The 20,807-nt window shown below is 40.9% G+C and overlaps 2 protein-coding genes and 1 long non-coding RNA gene across 4 annotated transcripts; 1 reads left to right on the forward strand and 2 right to left on the reverse strand.

The window, feature by feature from the left end:
• Nucleotides 1-310: 310 nt before the first annotated feature.
• LOC129391367 (uncharacterized) lies at nucleotides 311-2,687 on the reverse strand. The gene is made up of 3 exons (XR_008615355.1): nucleotides 2,528-2,687; nucleotides 2,312-2,445; nucleotides 311-628 (listed from the first exon to the last, which is right to left on the reverse strand). It is a non-coding gene; the product is annotated as an uncharacterized lncRNA (long non-coding RNA).
• Nucleotides 2,688-6,655: 3,968 nt separating this feature from the next.
• SDHD (succinate dehydrogenase complex subunit D) lies at nucleotides 6,656-17,717 on the reverse strand. Of its 2 annotated transcripts, XM_024131226.2 has the most exons (4): nucleotides 17,612-17,717; nucleotides 14,935-15,051; nucleotides 12,028-12,172; nucleotides 6,656-7,652 (listed from the first exon to the last, which is right to left on the reverse strand). In XM_024131226.2, exons 1-4 carry the CDS (start codon nucleotides 17,661-17,663, stop codon nucleotides 7,487-7,489), a joined length of 480 nt encoding a protein of 159 aa, XP_023986994.1. In that variant the 5' UTR covers nucleotides 17,664-17,717; the 3' UTR covers nucleotides 6,656-7,486. The 2 variants fall into 2 exon arrangements, with proteins under 2 accessions (XP_023986994.1, XP_023986995.1); XM_024131227.3 differs by lacking the exon at nucleotides 12,028-12,172 and having other exon boundaries at nucleotides 17,612-17,716.
• A 60-nt stretch (nucleotides 17,718-17,777) lies between these two features.
• TIMM8B (translocase of inner mitochondrial membrane 8 homolog B) lies at nucleotides 17,778-19,806 on the forward strand. The gene is made up of 2 exons (XM_007128276.4): nucleotides 17,778-17,931; nucleotides 19,405-19,806. Exons 1-2 carry the CDS (start codon nucleotides 17,848-17,850, stop codon nucleotides 19,570-19,572), a joined length of 252 nt encoding a protein of 83 aa, XP_007128338.1. The 5' UTR covers nucleotides 17,778-17,847; the 3' UTR covers nucleotides 19,573-19,806.
• The last annotated feature ends 1,001 nt before the right edge of the window (nucleotides 19,807-20,807 follow it).

Raw genomic sequence — 20,807 nt, forward strand, 5'->3', positions numbered from 1 at the left:
CTCTCAGTTATGATTATACAACACATTTTTTTTCCTCCATTACATCATCACTTAAAATTTCATAGAGTAGCAACATATTTGTCTCCATGTCTGTCCCCAGTGCTCAAATGCTAACAGTAAGTGAACACACTTTCTGGAGAGTAAGGATGAAGGAGGCTCCAGATACCAACATGCTTTAGTCTAAAAACAAAGATTAAGATAACCAGCCTACGTCCGCTCACTACTGAAACCCACCCAGCTAATTTCATCAAAGAATAAAGAGCAGGAAGAGGCAAGATGATAAAATACACACTACCTGTGTATGCACTGTTTTATTTTTTTAATAAATTTATTTATTTTATTTATTTATTTTTGGCTGCGTTGGGTCTTCGTTGCTGCGCGCGGGCTTTCTCTAGTTGCAGCTAGCAAGGGCTACTCTTCGTTGTGGTGCACAGGCTTCTCATTGCGGTGGCTTCTCTTTGTTTCAGAGCACGGGCTCTAGGCGCGCAGGCTTCAGTAGTTGTGGCGCGCAGGCTCAGTAGTTGTGGCTCGCGGGCTCTAGAGCGCAGGCTCAGTAGTTGCGGCGCACGGGCTTAGTTGCTTCGCGGCACGTGGGATCTTCCCGGACCAGGGCTCGAACCAGTGTCCCCTGTATTGGCAGGCGGATTCTTAACCACTGAGTCACCAGGGAAGCCCCACTGTTTTATTTTGTTAATCTGTTTTTCTAATTGAAACATATATTCATTGCCAAAAAATAAACATTACAAAAAGACATAATTAACCATTGTTATAGTATATGTATATATATACGCACTATATATACACACAAATTTTCAAAACAAAATTGGAATCAAATTATAATAACTGCCACACTGTTTTTAATTAAAACGTAGGAACATAACTTACACGTCTTAATTTTAAAGGTTAAATGTTTTTATGATGTGTGCACTTTGGGAGGAAGACAAACTATGAGGAACCTTCTACTAAAATTATTCCTTTAAGTCACATTGCTTGGAATGTTAGATTATATCAAAACAGAACCCGACTATATCATCTTCATCAAGCAATGGACACTTCTTTAATAAGCTATGGTAGCCCAGAAAACAATCTGAACCATTAAGGCATGGTAGAAGATCTCAGTGTGTTGCCATTTCCTTGAATGTGTTAAATGGATCACATTTGCTGCAATGAAATAAACTGTTGAGACTAAAATCTGCAATGAAGTGAAATGTGAACCTTTGCCTATAGTCAAATCCTTCCTTTCATCGTACTTGCTGTTGTTTCTTAAGTTGGAAACCTAGCTCATTGATTTTATTTTATTTTTTTTTTTTTTTCCTTTTGCGGTACGCGGGCCTCTCACTGCTGTGGCCTCTCTGGTTGCGGAGCACAGGCTCCGGACACGCAGGCTCAGCGGCCATGGCTCACGGGCCCAGCCGCTCCGCGGCATGTGGGATCTTCCCGGACCGGGGCACGAACCCGTGTCCCCTGCATCGGCAGGCGGACTCTCAACCACTGCGCCACCAGGGAAGCCCATTGCTGTTGTTTCTTACGTTGGACACCTAGCTCATTGATTTTCAATCTCCCTTCCTTTCTAGTCTATATTTATAAGGCTATAAACATAGCATTTAAAGATGTTTTGACTGCAGGAAACGAGTTTTGCCATGTACCATTTTTAATTGACCTATGAATTTGTTATTATCCTATAATTTCTACCATAACTCATTCTTTGACCTATAAATTATTTTGAAGTATCTTTCTTACTTTACAAATGTATAATACTGGATACTGTTTTGGTACTTGTTGAGGCTTCTTTGTAGTCTACACACACGGTCAGATGTGCTCTTGAAAAGAATGTGTATTCTCTAATTGCTGGGTTCAAAATTGTATATATGTCTACTAAATCAAACTTGTTGATTTTATTGTTTAAATCATCTATGTCATTATTAATTTTTGTCTAATTGATCCATCCATCTCTGAAAGATCCTTGAATTTTCCACACTTTCTCTTAGAATTCTGTGAATTTTGTTTTGGAAACTTTGAGGCTGTAATTATCAGGTGAATTTATAAAATATTGGTGAATTTTTTATTTTATCATGTAATGGCCCTCTACCTTTAACAATGCTTTTTGCCTTGAAGTCTACTTTGAATGATATAAATATAGATATGCCAGCTTTCTTTTGGTTTGTATTGCACTACATTTTTCTATCCCTTTGCTTTCAACCTTTCTATGTTCTTATATTTTAGGTATATCTCTTATATGGTATATAGCTGGATTTTGTTTTATCTCATCTGTGGATCTCTATATTTTAAACAGCAAGTTTAACCCACTTACCCTTCCAGAAATCAGTGCTATATCTGGATTTAATTTCTACCTTTATTTTCTGCAATTTGCCATGCATTTCTTCTTTCTCCCCCTCCTATTCTTTAAGTTAATTAGTACATCATCCTTGGACACCTGGACAATTTCTAAGTAAGACAGAGAATACAAAACATTGGTCACCAATCAAAAATACTTTTAAGTAAATATTTTTATACATTATAAACTTACCATCAATTAACAGGTTTAATAGAATGTTCCTGAGCCCTTGGTGATATTAGTGTTACTGAGGTACTTTGTACATCAGCTCTTAGTCAGCTGCCTTCTGCTTTTCTGTCTGTAAGAGAACAGAAATTTATTGCTGTGATTAAAGGTTATAACTAGATGGATAATTAAGACTATACTAGACATAGTAGTTGCAATAAAAATATAAATTTGAAAAAAATTGATATGTCTATTTATCAAGGAAATTTTTAGTTCATGAAGGTAAAAAATTTAACAAAATATATGTTTGCCTAACATGCTAAGATTAATTACATTTTAAAGCTAAAGGCGAAAGCTTTAAATCTATCATCTACTCGTACATTTGTATATGTATAAGCATAACATATGAAGAAATACTAAGATTAGTAGGCAAAAAAGGCTTATAAATCATTTTTAAAGAGAAAATTGGTAGTACAGAATAAGACTGATCTTTAAATATAGTTTTTGTGCCTTTATCATTCTCTTGAATCAGTCTTAGCAAAAATTCCTCACTTCTGAAAGTTTCCTGTTGTGCATATTGTTACTCTAAAGCAAGATGTTTTCTTGTATTTTGGTATCTTTGACTTAAGCCTATATTTAATAACCAATATTCTCCTACAGGTTTTGCTGTTGTTGTTGTTGTTGTTGTTGTTGTTCATTTCCTAAACTCAAGGCTTAAATTCAGAATAATAGAATTGTTAAGAGGACTTTTACATCCAAACTTTCTTTGGGGTGTCCTAGATGACTATAGTATTTTCTTACCTCATGAAAGGAGAGATACTAAAAATATCAGTTATGTTTTGTATTCTTCATACTTTGATTAGCTAAAACACTATATGAGCTGACTTTATTTTTTTTAATTAATTTATTTGTTTATTTTTGCCTGCACTGTGTCTTCATTGCTGTGCACGGGCTTTCTCTAGTTGTGGCGAGCAGGGGTTACTCTTCGTTGTGGTGCACGGGCTTCTCATTGCGGTGGCTTCTCTTGTTGTGGAGCAAGGGCTCTAGGCACGCGGGCTTCAGTAGTTGTGGCACTCGGGCTCAGTAGTTGTGGCTCGCGGGCTCTAGAGCATAGGTTCAGTAGTTGTGGTGCATGGGCTTAGTTGCTCCGCGGCATGTGGGATCTTCCCGGACCAGGGATTGAACCCATGTACCCTGCACTGGCAGGCAGATTCTTAACCACTGAGCCACCAGGGAAGTCCCATGAACTGACTTTAAAATATCCAAGAGCTCTGCTATGGGATACAGATGTTCAATGGGACTTTTCTTTCTTTAATAACCTATCTTACATTAACCTCTTAACTTTGGACATTCCTAACTATGCTAAACCATTCTTGTTGACATGAAAGACAGACTTGTGTTTTAGTGATGCTTACTCAAAAGTAGGAACCACGTAAGCTACCTTTTACAATATTATTTCATTGTCTGCTTCCTTTATAACTATTGAGTGCTACTCCAATCTAAATCTAGTTGCCATACTTCCCCCTCATGATAGAGTAATTTCAGTATTGTTCAGCAGCTGTTAAACTCTAAGCAAGCTCAGCCACGTTTTAAAAGTTATTCTTCTTGTTTAACATTCTTAGGTGCGTCATAGCAAAGTAATTCCTAAAATTTAGTCCGTCATACTGACAAAAAATGCATGTCTACAAATTCTCTCTCTTCCTGGATATCTCACAAATCCAAAACTTTTGTAGTGACCTATCCCTCCACTACCATATCTAATTTTCCTTCCAAAATCAATGCACTACTTCCCATTTTTCATTTTTTACAACAAAAAAAATTGAGCTAGCCTCCCTCCTCTCTCGATCTTTCATACCCCAGTATAACTTATTGATTCTAAGTTCCAGATATCTCTTGAATTTATTTTCATCCTCACTACTACTGCCTTCAGAATTCATAATTGCTTTTCTGGGTCACTGAAATAACCTGTTTCCTCCTTCAAATCCACACTGTGCACAGCTGCCAGCATAACCTATTTAAAATAAACATCTGGGGCTTCCCTGGTGGCGCAGTGGTTGAGAATCCGCCTGCCAATGCAGGGGACACGGGTTCGAGCCCTGGTCCAGGAAGATCCCATATGCCACGGAGCAACTAAGCCCGTGCCCTACAACTACTGAGCCTGTGCTCTAGAGCCCACGAGCCACAACTACTGGTGCCACGGAGCAACTAAGCCCGTGCCCTACAACTACTGAGCCTGTGCTCTAGAGCCCACGAGCCACAACTACTGAAGCCCGCGCGCCTAGAGCCCGTACTCCGCAACAAGAGAAGCCACCGCAATGAGAAGCCCGTGCACCGCAACGTAGAGTAGCCCTCGCACGCCACAACTAGAGAAAAGCCCGTGCGCAGCAGCGAAGACCCAAGGAAGCCAAAAATAAACAAATAAATTTATTTTAAAAATAAAATAAACATCTGACCATGTCATTTGCATAATTCACAATCTTCAGTGACTCAATTCTCTCAATGACTTACCATGGCATAGAAGGTCCTCTACAATCAGTCCCTCTCTACGTTGCAATCGTACCAAATCACGTGCAACCTTCTGCTTGATGTATCTACCATCCTCTAGCCTCCTCACACCTCACCCCAGCTTCCTTGGCCTCGTATCAGCTCCTTATCTTTCAAAATCCAGGTCAAGACTCTTGTCTCCCATGAAACTTGCAAGCAAATTCTTCCTGTACCCTTTGTTACATCACTGCTCAATGTGCTTAACTATTCTTGCACTTATTACACCGTACTGCAATCATTTATCTGTTGCCCCAATTAGACGATGAATTCTTTCTCAGGGGAGAGAAATTCCTACCTCTTTAGCCACAGTACCTGGCACAGTGCCAATTACACAAGGTACTTAATACCTACCAAATGAATGTTGACTTCTACAATACCTTTTGAAATTGACTCCTACTTTGCACTGTCACTGTCTTCTACATCTATCTTCTTATACATCCTTCTGCCTCTAGTTCATCAACCTTCCTAATGCTGCCTAAATTCCTTCTGAAGCACAATTCTGATCATGTCCTGCCTAACCTCAGAAACCTCTTATTGCTGTTAGCCCCTGCCTCATCTTCACTGCTGCTCCAGGAACTCACAGCAACCCATTGATTTTCCCAAGTGACAGCTCAGCTCCAACCTAATTACAAAACTGACCAGGACGTGGGGCAGGTCCACTCTAACCAGCCTCCACTCTTAATATTCAATCACAATCTAATGAAGTTTATTAGCATTAGACACCCTTCCAAAGCCAAACTACAATCTGATAGTATCGGTGATAGCTACTCTACGGAAAAATCCATTTCCCCACTCCATTTTACAGCAGTGGTGTACTGGGGGCTGGGGGGATGGGGGGGCAGTGGGGGGGGGTAGGAATGACTCTAAGGGGATCACTGTCTATAGAGAATTTTAAAACAATAACGAAACTGACTAAAGGTCAGTCCACTTTTAATCATCGTAATGAACCACCAATTCTAAACCAAGTCAGTAATAAAATACTCCTCCCTGCCAAGGCGGACTAGCCCACCACCATGACTCCTTGGTGAACCACTGCTACTCAGGCATCACCCACTTCTGAAACCTTTAACCTGCCCCAAAACAGAATTAACCACCTCTTCCTAAACCCTTAACACATATCCTACAAGGTCGTAAGCACATTAAGGGGACCTTATCTTTAACCTCCAGCATGAACACTTACCCTTCTAGCCAGCTCCCCTTCCATAGTTTGCCTCAGCTATCCAGTAAGGTCCTCAGTGAGTGAAATGCACCAACTCCCATTTCATCTACATTGCTAGATGAAACCATCATGCGTTACACTCATCCCTTAAGACCAGACTAACTGCATACAGTATAAAATTTGAATATAAAGGCTGGCATCCACAGAACACCATAATCTGGACCTAATTCTAATTCCTACTACTTAATCTTATTACTTTCCTCATACCAAACTACTTATACTCAGTATATTTCTGCCTATTACATGTAAGTCTTTTCTGTATTACAGCACTTTGTGTCTGATTTACCTAACTGCTAAACTCAGAAGGAAATTTAAACACTCAGTCCTGTTTCCGTGCTACAGATGCAACAGACACTCAGTTCTACTGAATAAAACTATGGACAATTAAGACATAAAAGAGTAGAATAAATTTTTATTATACAGCATTTTTATTTTAAAAAAAACTTTACCTTCATAGAATACATTTTCACATTAGAGATTCCCACAGTGGGAAAACAACAACTTATTACTTATAATTTTATATTTGTGAACAGATTATTTTAGGACAAGTAAAATAAACACATTTGAGGATTAAGTCTCCATTTAGAACCTGTAACAGTTTGAAACATCTATAAAGGGAGCTCTTCCCTACATGAAACTTCTCTATATTCAGAAACTCTCCAGGCTCTTCTTCCTAGGATTTAGAAATCAGTAATGTGAAATATCAGCATTTCTAATTTTCAAATCTCTCTAGGACACGTAACCATCAGTAACTGGTATCGACTGAACAGAGGGGGGGATGTTTACAAAAACGAAACACTGCCTAATTTTCTGCAGTCTTTACTTATGAATTAACAGTCGTTCCCTTTCTCCATCATCCTAGGACAAATATAGAAGTTTGATCAAATATTGAGAGTAATAAAGCTGAATTCCCTTTAAGAGTCTGATAAATTAACAGGCAAAGGCTCATATATAATGTTCAGTTATACTGTGAGTCTTCTGAGAAATCTGTGAGACACCCCATTAACTCTCCAGAACACAAAACTCAGTCTCACAATTTCTTGGATACAATTTCTCTCAAATCTTTCTTCAAAGATTAAACTCTAAAAATAACCGGCTGATTAGGAGAAGAGGTTTACCAGCGGACTAATCTGTTATTTCCTTCTTATTGTGAATTGAAATGGCATGACAGAGCAGAGGCAAGGAGGTGTACAATCAATTCTCAAGGTGTTCAGTCTAAAGGGTCAGAGCTCCCACAGCATAGCCACAGCTTTGCAGATGCCCACATCATGATAGTTGAAATAACAAAGCCCAGCAAAGGTGAACGCCGAGAGCACCAAAAAGCCTGCCTTGGCAGCTTTCTGCAACGCAGCCCCTCGAACATAGTCAGTAACAACTTGTCCAATGCCCCTAAAGAAAAAAAAAAAATCACAGTACAAATGAAAACAACCACAAGTGACATTAGAAGGCTATTCAGTTAACTTGGCTGCAAAAAAAATAATCAGTCAAGGTCAAAATACAACTCATGGTAACAAAAATCATAAACCAAAATGAAGGAATCAAGTGTACCCTAACGATATAATAAAGACACCTTCCTATCCTTCAGATTCAATTTTCGAGTCGTTTATATCAAAGACAGTAACTAATTCCTACTCTATTTATAAAATTTTGTTTTTTATTTTTAAACCCAAACAAATGGCCTAGAGAGTGTTTCATTAATTGAAAAAGAATTTATTAAGCAGATATTATGTGCCAGAATCTGTTACGGATATTGAGAGTACAGCAAATGAGACAGCATTCCTGCCCTTATGGAACAAACATTTTAGTGAAGAGAAAGAAAAAGTACATACGTGCTATGAAGAAATATTTTAGAAAGGATGGCCTGAATGAAAAGAACATCCCAAACAAAAGTAACAATGACCTTGGCATCTCTGAGGAATCGTAAAAAGGTTATGTGGCTGGAGAACAGGGAGACCAGAGGCAGGGGCAGATCGCATAGGGCCTAGAAAGTCATAACAAGGAGTTTGAATTTTACTCGAAATACAACGGGAAACCACAGCTGTGCTTTAAGTAGGGAGTGACCTAAGTAAGGAGTGACCTAATTTTACTTTTTAAATAACAGTTCTATTGAGATATAATTCACATACCATAAAATTAACAATTCTGTGGCTTTTAGTACACTCACACAGAGTTGTGCAACACCATCACTGTTTAATCCCAGAACATTTTCATCAAAAACAAACCCTGTACCCTTTAGCCCATTACCCAATCATTAATTTGTTTTCTGTCTCTACATATTTGCTATCGGGACATTTTTCATAAATGAAATCATACAATATGCAGCCTTTCGTGTTGAGTTTCTTTCACTCAGCAAAATGTTTTCAAGGTTCAGCCATGTTGTACCATGGATCAGCACTTTAATCTTTGTGTGGCCAAATAATATTCCTTTGTAAAAACATATCACATTTTGTTTAGCTATTCATCAACTGAGAGACACCTGGGGTGTTTTGCCTTTTTGGCTATTATATAATAATAACACTGCTATGAACATTATTGTACAAGTTTTTGTGTGCGTGGGGACATATGTTTTCAATTTTGGTAGGTATACACCTAAAAGTGAAATTGTCAAGTCATATAGCAACTCTCTGTTAACTCATATTATAACTCTTTGTTATAATAACTTTTGTTAGACCTGCCAAACTGTTTTCCAAGGTAGGCGCAATGTTTTACATTCCCAGCAGAGATATATGAGGACTCCAACTTCTCCACACTCATTATTGTCCATCTTTTAGATTACAGCCATCCTGGTAAAGTGTAAAGTGGCGTAAAGTGTAAAGCGGTATCTCAATGAGGTGTAAAGTCGGTGTAAAGTGTAAAGTGGTATAAAGTGTAAGGTGTAAAGTGGTATCTCAATGAGGTTTTGATTTGCATTTCTCTAATAACAAATAATGTTGAGCATTTTTTCATGTGCTTACTTTCCATTTGCATATCTTCTTTGGATAAATGTAATTTTACCTTTTAAAAAGGTCACCCTGGCTATATGTGGTGAAAGGACAGTGCGGGCAGAAGGGTGGCAAGAACAGAAACAGAAAACTAGTTAGGAAGCAGCCGGAGTAGCCTAGGCAAGGCTGCTAGCTTAACTTGGCTCAGACTATGTTCTGAGGAGAGAACACAAGCTGATGGACTGGTTGTGGGGTTAAGATAAAAAGTAATACCTAGAATGACTCCCAGGATTTTTGGCTTGAACAACAAGATTTAATTGAATTAGGGAAGAATGGGAGAGAAGGAGGTTTTGAGGGGAAATCAAGAGAGATTTCGGGGGTGGGGAAAGAGTGATTTTTGGCAATATTAAATTTGGGATGACTATTAGACATCCAAGTGGATATGTCGGTCAGACAACTGGAAATACAAGTCTGCAGCTCAGGAAAAGAAGTCTGATCTGAGCTCACCTTGGAAAAGTGTGTAGACAGAGAAATTTAAGAAAGCCTAGAATGAGCCTGGAGGTCAGACCTTTATTATTCAGAGGTCAGACAAGAGGAAAAGAAGCTGACAGAGGAAACTGAGAAAGTACAGCTGGTGAGGTAGAAGAAAACAAGGTGAGTATGGCATCTAGGAAGCCAAAGAAAATTTACTTAAGGAGAGAACGGTCGATTAAGTTGAATGCTGCTGAGTTTCAAGTGGAGGACAGAGAATGGACAACTGGATTTGGAAAAAATGAAGGTCTTTAATGATTTTGATAAGAATGACTTCAGTTACACAGTTGGGATAAAAAGCCCAATTAATGTGGGTTAAAAAAGATTGGATGCTAAGGAACTAGTGCACAATTGTAGACAATTCTTTCAAGTCTTTTCTGTGTATGTGTGAAAAAGGAAGAGAGAATCAGTAAGGTAATTGGAGAAGTCAATCGTAATTTTTAGAATGTATGACTTTAGGACTTCCCTGGCAGTCCAGTGGTTAAGACTCCACACTTCCACTGCAGGGGGCACGGGTTCAATCCCTGGTTGGGGAACTAAGATCCCATATGCCACACAGCATGGCCAAAAAAAAAAAAGTATGACTTTAGATTTATCTCTTATTCTGATTTTTCACCCATTTAGATGGATCTCCTTTCAAGAAACACACATCAGAGAAATCCTACTGTAGCTGTGAGCTAGTATTTCATATGCAACTGGAATCTTTTATTGTGAGGGGTCTATCTGGTTAAAGGGTAATTCTAACCAACCCTAGAAAACTAGGTAAGCAAAATCCCCTTTAATACTAGCTAGGAAATGATTCTGACAAGTTACTTAACTTCCCTGGGGTTTAGTTTCTACAACTGTAAAACAATAGGGTTGGTTAAGATACTCCTCCAAGTGCTTTCAGTTCTAACAATCCAAAACAACCTCCCCCACCCATGACAGCATGCTGTCCTTGCAAAACAACATAAAACGGACAACTTAAGGAACCCAATTATTATTAACAAACTTTCTAGAAGGTTCATTAACTTAGAAAGTCTAACAAACTACACTGGGTAAAATAAATAAAAAACTGGAAATTCATCCATTCGACAAATATTTACTTAGTGCTATGTGTGAGATACTGCCCTAGGCACTAAAGATACAACAACAAATAAAAACAGTCAAAACTCCTATTACATTTCTTTTTTTAAAAAGGGCAAAACTGAACTATAGTGTCTAGTGATGCACATTTGGGTGATAAAACTATGATGAAATGTAAGAAAATGACTGCTATAAAAATCAGGATAAAATTGTTTCTGGTGGGGGGGTGTTGAACCATTATGACTGAGATAGAACACAAGGAAGAGGCTCCTGCAGTAGGTGGCAAAGGTCTATTTCTTGACCTGGGGGGTATTACTGTTATAATAATTCACTAAGCCATAGATTTGATTCTTATGATTTTCTCTATCTGTGCTTTCATTCGCATGAGGGGAGACAAGAAATATACAAGATAATAAACAGATGATAAAGTATATTAGAATGAAATAAGTGCTACTGAGACAATAAAGACAGGGGAGAGGGATAAAGAATGCTGGGAGAGACACGGCAATTTTGAGTAAGTCGTTAGAGACGGCTTCATTGAGAAGGTAACATTTAAGATGTGAAGGAAATGAGGCAACAAGCCAAGTACACAACTAGGAAAAGTTTCAAGTAGAAGGAACAGTAAGAGTAAAGCCCTGAGGCCTGGAGTCACCCAGGTGTGTTCAAGAATTAGCAAGGAAGCCAGTGTGAATGTGGCATAAAATCGTTGAAAATGAGGAAAGAAAGAGGGGGCAAGACCATATAGAGTCTGTAGATCACTGTAAGAACTCTGCCTTTTAGTTTAAGTAAGATTAGGAGACAATGAAGGGTTTCGAGGAATGTCTGGACCTGTCTTAATGTTTTAACAGGATCACAGGGGCTACTGTGTTGAGAACAGACAGGAGACCAGTTAGGAGACTACTTCTGGAATCAAGCATGATGACCAGGTTTGGGGCTTGAACAAACAGAAGAATGGAAATGTCATTAATTCAGATGGGCATGAATACTGGAGGAAGAGATCTGGGGAAGATCAGGAACTCAGTTTTATGACATGCTGTGTTCAAAATGTGTACAGATATGAAAGCGAAGACATCAAATAGGCATGCGGATACATAAATCTGGGCATATAAATAGTTTACATATGCTTTAAGATTCTCTTCAGATCTTCAGTATCTCAACCAACTTCTCCCTCATATGCAATAGTGAGACAAGCTCACAGCAAACAAACTGAGCAGACAAGGTAATACTGAAAGGACTGCTGTACTTGCCAGTGACTATGAAGAGCGAGGGCTGCAGCCAGAGAGTAGTCCACCGCAGAGCAAGGATTCAAATAAGCAGCTGGAATTAGGCCCAGGAGCAAAACACTGACAACCCTCTCACCAGTCCAGTGGAGAGATGCAGCCTTGGAACCAGCTGTAGAAAGGAAGGACGAGATTCGTAGAGTTGCAGGGGGAAACACACATCTCAATATTTGCCACAAAATAACCCAAACTGACATAATGGCAAACAGAATGCATGGAAGACTTAACTCTGAGCATAAACAGGGTAAGATAAAGGTAAGTGAGAGATGCAATCTCCTTTCTTTGAAGTCTTTCAGCACAGGGTGTCTCAACGCCTCCATATATTAATTAGAAGACAGATCCACTTCGCTTATAGGCAAGAGGATGGACAAAATATCTTTGCAGAATTACCAATCTTGGACTTCAGTGTAATATTCAGATACCTTATAAGTTGGTGGCACCTATGGAATTCCTTTAAAACATCACTCTTTTGTTTACACCTAATCTTTGTAAGTGAAGTAATATTAAAAATCCTCCCAAAAGAAAATTAAACCAGCCAACTGAAAGAGAAGCAAAGTTCTCGGGCTTCCCTGGTGCTGCAGTGGTTAAAAATCTGCCTGCCAATGCAGGAGACACGGGCTCGAGCCCTGGTCTGGGAAGATCCCACATGCCGAGGAACAACTAAGCCCGTGCGCCACAACTACTGAGCCTTCACTCTAGAGCCCGTAAGCCACAACTACTGAAGCCCGCGTGCCTAGAGCCCGTCCTCTGCAACAAAAAAAGCCACAGCAATGAGAAGCCCACGCACCGCAATGAAGAGTAGCCCCAGCTCGTCGCAACTAGAGAAAGCCCACCCGCAGCAATGAAGACCCAACATAGACAAAAATAAATAAATAGATAGATAGATAGAAGCAAAGTTCTAATGTCAACTTTTAGGATCATGGTTCTTCTTCTGTTCCGTTACTTACAAATAGCCAAAAACAGATATGCAACATGAAAACTTCTTTTATTTATTTTTTTAATAAATTTATTTATTTTTGGCTACATTGGGTTTTCATTGCTGTGCACGGGCCCTCTCATCCAAGTTGCGGTGAGCGGGAACCACTCTTCGTTGCAGTGCGCAGGCTTCACGCTGAGGTGGCTTCTCTTGTTGCGGAGCACGGGCTCTAGGTGCACAGCCTTCAGCAACTGTGGTTCACAGGCTCAGCTGTTCCGCGGCATACGGGATCTTCCTGGACCAGGGCTTGAACCCGTGTCCCCTGCACTGGCTGGCGGATTCCTGACCACTGCACCACCAGGGAAGTCCCTGAAAACTTCTTTTAAACAAGTGAAAATAAAATGGGCTTTGGGCTTCCCTGGTGGCGCAGTGGTTGAGAGTCCACCTACCGATGCAGGGGACGCAGGTTCGTGCCCTGGTCCGGGAAGATCCCACATGCCGCGGAGCGGCTGGGCCCGTGAGCCATGGCCGCTGAGCCTGCGCGTCCGGAGCCTGTGCTCCGCAATGGGAGAGGCCACAACAGTGAGAGGCCCGCGTACTGCAAAAAAAATAAAAATAAATTAAAAAATAAATAAAATGGGCTTTAAACATCTCTTTGAAAGCCTCTACCTTTTTTTGGTTACATACCCCACTGGGAATCTAATAAAAGGATGGAGCTACTTCCTGGAAAAGTGCACACAGATACACACATTAAAAACTGTGTAGGGGGACTTCCCTGGCAGTCCAGTGCTTAAGACTCTGCGCTCCCAATGCAGGGGGCGTAGGTTCGATCCCTGGTCAGAGAACTAAGATTCCACATGCCGCACAGCGTGGCCAAAAAATTTTAAAAAAAAAACAAAAAAAACTGTGTAGGAACTTCCCTGGTGGCGCAGTGGTTAAGAATCTGCCTACCAATTCCGGGGACACGGGTTTGAGCCCTGGTTCGGGAAGATCCCACATGCCACAGAGCAACTAAGCCAGGGCGCCACAGCTACCGAGCCTGCGCTCTAGAGCCCACGAGCTACAACTACTGAGCCCATGTGCCTAGAGCCCGTGCTCCGCAACAAGAGAAGCCACCGCAATGAGAAGACCGCACACCACAATGAAGAGTAGCCCCTGCTCGCCATAACTAGAGAAAGCCTGTGTGCAGCAACGAAGACCCAATGCAGAAATAAATAAATAAATAAATAAATAAATAAATAAAATTTTTAAATAAAATAAAGACTGTGTATGCAACTTTGGGGACCTTCCTTTAGTCCCATGCACCCCAAGTTAAAACCACTCTGCTAAATCTAACTGAACAAAGTTCAGAAATAAAAACTTTTCAAAGATAACATAATTCTAAAAAGCAGGAAAACTATACTTGCCTAATTACTCATAACTCAGATGCAATTATAACTGGCAGACTTAAGAATCAAAAGAAGTCTTCTCTGTAAAATACTGATCTTTCTAGACTTTAAAAATGAAAATACAGTTAACTTGCTATTCACCTACAGATTTTCTAAGATTTAATAATACCTAAACAGTATTCATCCAAGAAATGCCATGATTTTAATATCAACCTAAATAAAAATAAGCATGTCAATTACAGCTATAAATATGCATGACTTTTTAAACTGTCTACTATTCCAAATTATTTGGATCTGGCTCCTCTCCATTAGCTACATAAATAAAAGTAACTAAACTATATTGAACAGACTCTTCCTACAGAACTATTTTCTTTTTAAAAAATTAAAAAATTTAAAAAGACTTAGACCAGAAGTTTCTGTATGAGTGTAAATGGTATGATTCAACCATGCTAGCGTGTGCCCAGGTGTAGGCTAGGTCTTCATTCGACAGAGTTGGACACAAGAGTTCCTCTCAGAGACAGCAAGTCCTGCCAAAGGCATGATAATCAGCCCAGATGAAGATGGACATACAATGGTGGCTGGGTGACAGGTGAATGTGCTGTATTCCACACCATCCTGGGGTTGATCGGTCCTGGAGAAATGCTGAGACATGAGCCGGTCTGACCATGGGGGTTCGGAGGAAGAGAGCTAAGGAAAGAGACATTAGGGGGATCATAAGCACCTCTCCTTTAACAGGATTGACAGACTTTCTAAATGACCATAGGCAAGCTATTTAACCCCAAACAGGGAATAACCAACTCATCTGTAAAATGAGGATAGCATCTATTTCACTGGGTTGCTATGAGATTAGACTAAGTAGCCATGGAAATACTGAAAAATCAATGAACACTTACATAAAAGGGCTTCACTTTGACTAATTAAAAAAAATAACTTATAGCTCCTTTCTTCTCCCATTTACTCATCTATTCATCCAACAAACATTTAATACATGCAAGATTATGCTCTGCACTAGAGCAAGAGAGATAAAAGACAAAGTCTTTGTCTTCAAGGAATTCAGTCTAGTTTGGGAAATACCATCTTTCTTTTCAAGATCAATTTCTCTGCTTGCACTCTTGAATCCATCCCTTTCTGTCCTCTTTTAGATCTTGTCTCTTGGTTTAAAAATAGGCAGACCTAGGTACACCCAACCCTACCAATACTGCTGTGAGACGATGAGCAATTAAGTTAAACAGGCTCTCCAAGAGTCAATGTCCTCTCTTTTGTAAAAAGAAAATACTGGTACTTACTTCATAATACTCTGTTGAAAATTTAAAAATATATGTAAAATGTTCAGCATAATTCCCAGAATGTTATAAGCACTCAATAAAATGTAATTTCTCTCCTGTATCTTTAACCTCTCCTTCCTTCCTACTGACCATTTTCCCTCAACTGATGTAATATAATTAACCCTTCCCTTGATCCTATGCACTCTGCCCCTGCTCCCTTTCTTCACTTTCCAAACATGCCTCTTGAAAGTGTTGTCTAAATCACCTCAACTGCCTCACTTCCTTATCATTCTTCAACTCTGAAACTTGTCTTTATCCCCACCAAAGCTGCTTTAGTAAGTCACCAATGGCCTCCTGTGGCCACATCCAACAGGCACTGTTTAGTCTTCATCTTATTGAGCTTTCTGCACCACGTGGCGCTGGTGGCCTCTCCTCCCTTCTTTTCTCTGAAAGAACTCTCTTCTGCTTCTCCTTTTGATTCTCTCCTCTGCAGCCGCTCTTAAATGTTTAACCAGGATTCCATCATCTGCCCATTGCTCTCCTTGCTTCCTATGCCCACCCCTAGACATTTTGTCCACTCAACTTCTAGTGCCTTTAAGCTGATGACACCCAACTCTGTATCCCCAGGCCTGATATCTCTCCAGAGTTTCAGAAGTTTAAGTGCCTGCAAGGCCTCTCCCCTGAGATACCCCACATGGTCCTCAAACTTACCATGGCAAAAACTAAAATCACCCTTCAACTCACTTTCTCATTTAAATTTGCCTCCCATCTACATGCTTACCACTTTATTTAATGACATAGCAGTCACTCTTTCACCTTACCCAGAAATCTGGAAGTCATGTAGGACATTCCCTCTAAATTCAGTCAAATGCCAAATCATATTGATGTATCTCCTAACATTTCCTGAGACAATCTTCTCTTATGTACAACTATCCACATTCAGGACCTCACCATCCTTGCCAAGACTGCTACAACAGTGTGTCAACTCATCTCCCTGACTTATGCCTTAGCCTGCCCCATTTCCCATGATGGCCATCTACCACATTGTTACCAAAGTGGTCAATGTAAACTGCAAATCTATGTCAAACCTTTCAAGGGCTCCCCTTCACACGAAGTAAAATGCATACTCCATATCAAGACAAGTTCTTCTGTGATTTGATTTAAGTTCACCTTTCCAGAACCATCTCATTACTCACCTTGAGCTTCAAACTCTAATATCTGACTTGTTTTGTTTTCTCTCATAACAAGCAGTTTCTACACCTTCATCATTCTTTTGCTCACCCCAGGATCCCTAACTGTAATGCCCTTCTTCCTGTGGCCTTCCTTACCCTCAACACTCAAATCAGGCACTCCTCCTTCAAGAACCCAGACGGGGTGATCCTTCCAAAACACACAGCTAATATATTCTTCCTCTGGACTGGCATACAATTTACTTACTGCACAGTTTTTACTTTCTGTTATATTATGCTTATATGTGTTTCCTCTACAAAAACGAAAATTCTTTGAGGGCTGGAACTATGTTTTTTCACATTTGTAACCCAACCATACTACAGTGCCTGGTATAACACAAATGGCTACTTCAATAGTTATAGAACTGAACTCCAAGGGAAATAGGCAAGACGTAGATTGGGACTTAGACCCTGATACTCTTTTGCGATTCAGGGAGGGAGCACTCTAAAAACAGCGAATGGGGAGAAAAAGAGAACTCATGTGAATAGCCTCTGCAAGACTATAACTTTCAAATTACCCCATCATCACGTCAGCCCAGAGCAGGGGAGATATGCCCTCAGGTAAACATCTGGGCCCGCAGGCAACGCTGGTGATACTGTGGTTTCGGCAGGAGCCAGAGCTGCCAAAGGGAAGGAGGAGGGACACCCCCGCCCCCGCTCAAAAGGTCTCACCGCCCAGCAGACGAATCCTCACCGCATTCCCTTCCCCGGCTGGAGGTTGTGCTAAGCACCTCCGGCTGCCAGGATCCTCACCTCGTCCACCTCCGGCACCGCACAGGACACTCAGCCTCCAGAGAGTCGCCATGTCGCTCGGGAAAGCTCAAGGTCATCCAGCAACCCGGAAGCAGTCATATGACAACATCCACCCCGCCACGACGAAAGAAAACGAGGAAAAGGAAAACGCCGGGTGAACCGGAAGTCGGGGTTGGCTCGGTCCCGCCGCACATGCGCACACAGCTCGTCGGAAGGTCCCGAGCTCGAGGCAGGCAATGGCGGAGCTGGGTGAGGCGGATGAAGCGGAGTTGCAGCGCCTGGTGGCGGCCGAACAGCAGAAGGCGCAGTTCACTGCACAGGTGCGGGGACAGGGACCATTGTGAAGAGAAAAGAGGGTGAAGTACAGGTCCCGGGCCCCCGCGGAGCTCTGAACGGTGGCGGCGCGGTGCGGCCGCCCTATGCTCCGTGCCTGCTGCGCCCGGTTCTGCTCACAAAAGAAACGAGTCACTCCTGCCGCTGGTGACCCGTAGTGCTCAGGTACCCTCTAAGCAAGCCTATAGTGGGGGGAGAGAGAAGGTGTAAAGCGAAGAAAGGCTCGGGCGACACAAAGGCACGGGAGCATAGTTTGGCGGTGAGCTCTCTGGGCTGGCATTCGGAAGATTCCGGTTCTAAGCTTGCCTCTGCCCCTTACAGGTCACGTGCCCCTAGACAAAACGCCCGTCCACTGTCTTGGTTTCTCAGTCGCCCGCTTCCTCACTGGATATCGAGGATCATATGCAATAATGTATTGGAAAACGGTAGAGCAGTAGAGCAGTAGAGCATTATTGGATAAAGGTGGGCTCTGAAGTAGTCGGTCTAGACTGTTAGTTTAGAACAAGAGTTTTGGAGCATGATTCGAACCGCGGCGTTGCCCCTTACTAGCTGCATGACTAACCCTAAACCTAATTACTTAACCGTGCCTCTTAAACGGAGGTGATAGTCATCTTTTAGGACCGCAGAAAGGATTGACTGCTTAGTACCCAGCCTCCCCAAATAGTTAAGCCCTTGGTAAATGGTTATTGCCCTGTGTTGGGAGGAGGGAGGGGTGGTGAGAAGGGGAGTTCGCTGAATATAAATAGCAAGAACCCTGGTTAGAAATCTTTGGGTGTTGAACATTATGAAAGTGCACACATTTTCTGTGCCTGTGTGTGCATTTTTCTGTAGATTGGGCCCGTAACCTTCATCGGATTCTCAGATATGTCCATGATCCCAAAAAGGTTAAGAACTACTTAAGAATAGGTTTAGAATGAGATGAATGCAGTGGTTTGGGGGAATTAATTGGTACCATAGCCTCCCAGCTTACACTGGTGCTAGTTTGGAAATATAAAAGAAGGTATTAATCTCGCCTGAGATTTTCTCTCTGATTAAGGAAGTGACACAATTAGAAAATAATAGGCAGTGCTCTCAAGGAGGTAATAATTTAAACTGTGGAAAAATCTTTAGGGAGGAGTATTGAGAGTCGAGTATGCTGTGTGTGGACCTCATTGAAACAGATGGATTGGGTGTTAAATAAGGGAGTGCCCTCAGTGGCTAACAGAGAAACTGATGCATTAGGGTGACTTAATGGAAAGTATTTTTTAATTACTAAGAAAAATAGAAAAGGAGAGAATAAAAGGATTGTTTCAATGTAGGGATGAGGAGTTGGGCCATATTGGTGACAAATTAGAAGTGAGGAAAGAGAGTCAAAGAATAGTCAGGTGACAGAAAATGAGAAAAATGGGAAGGAAATAAGAAAATTCATAGTTAGGCCTGTCTGCAGATCCCAAATGGTTACTATTTTTCTTTCTTCTTAGGTGCATCACTTCATGGAGTTATGTTGGGATAAATGTGTGGAGAAGCCAGGGAATCGCCTAGACTCTCGCACTGAAAATTGTCTCTCTAGCTGTGTGGACCGCTTCATTGACACTACTCTTGCTATCACCAGTCGGTTTGCCCAGATTGTACAGAAAGGAGGGCAGTAGGCCATCCCGTGGGAGAATGACTGAAGAAGCAAAGGACTTATTATTAAGCAGGTTGAAGGGCCAGCAGGGGAAGGTTGTCAACCCATTGTCAGGTTAACTTCAGGCTGTTACGAAGCCTGTTGGTGCTAAAAAGTAAGAGATCAAATGTTCAAAAAGTGAAATTTATTTATTGGGAATTCAGAAAATCCATCTTGTATCACAACGATTATTCAATAAATGTGAATTCTTCAACTCTTTTTTTTTAAATCCCATTTTAGGGTTTAATATATAGATCTCTGATTGGCAGGAACATCAGAAACAAATATGTTCCAAGGCCAGCAGTGCAAATAAGAGATCTTAGGTGTTGAAGAGCCACCCTAAGCCATATTTAAGGGGGCTGGAAGAACCATCAAAGCCTTACCCTAAGGCATAGAAGAGAATTTGGGGTTGAGAAAGGTGAAAAACAGAAAACAGCTTTATTGCTTATACAGGACCAAGAAAAGGTAAACATGGCAAAAAACAGAACAGGCAAAATGTGTATTCATTGGGAAGAGGCCTGCTAGTATGAGAGGAAGGGAAGGTCAAGACCCAAACAGAACCAACTTCCTGGAGAAGCCTTGTTCCAGTGGCCCGTCTTCCTGACTCTGTGCTTAGAATCAGTACTTTTAAAGCACAGAAACAATGCTTAAAAAAAATCCATGTAGAAAACTCCTTCCCACGAAGATTTCACTTGCTCCAAGAACACAACAATTGCTTTAGGTTAAGAGGTAGTAATTATATAGACTATTCCTCCCTGCTTGGGCCACTAATAGTCCCAAAGGTAAAAATATACACCATGGGACATCAACAAGTGAGTACCAAAGTATTAATATTTCAAATAAATATCCCAAAAAGTAGCACCTGCTTATAATCAAGGGATAGGGAACCTCTGGCCAACCATGTATTTTATGACTAAGCATTTTATTAGAAATCTGTTCTGTAAAGAGAACAAATTTAATAGTTAAGAACTACAAAATATTACCACCTCATGGAATGTTGTCATAGTCTATTGCTGGTGTCATACAGTCATGCTACCATGAAGTATTTCTGTATTACACATAGGGAAAGTAAGGCCAGGGAGGTTGACTTACCTGCTCTGGACCTCATAACCAATGAATGGCAGACCAAGACAAAAAGTCTGCGCCTTCAAGCTGTACTTCACCCATGAAGTGACAACCAAGAAAAACCAATGTCACTTGATCTGCCTTAATGAAAAT

This window comes from Physeter macrocephalus, chromosome 16 (genome assembly GCF_002837175.3).
Source record: "Physeter macrocephalus isolate SW-GA chromosome 16, ASM283717v5, whole genome shotgun sequence".
In the NCBI taxonomy this organism is placed as follows: domain Eukaryota; kingdom Metazoa; phylum Chordata; class Mammalia; order Artiodactyla; family Physeteridae; genus Physeter; species Physeter macrocephalus.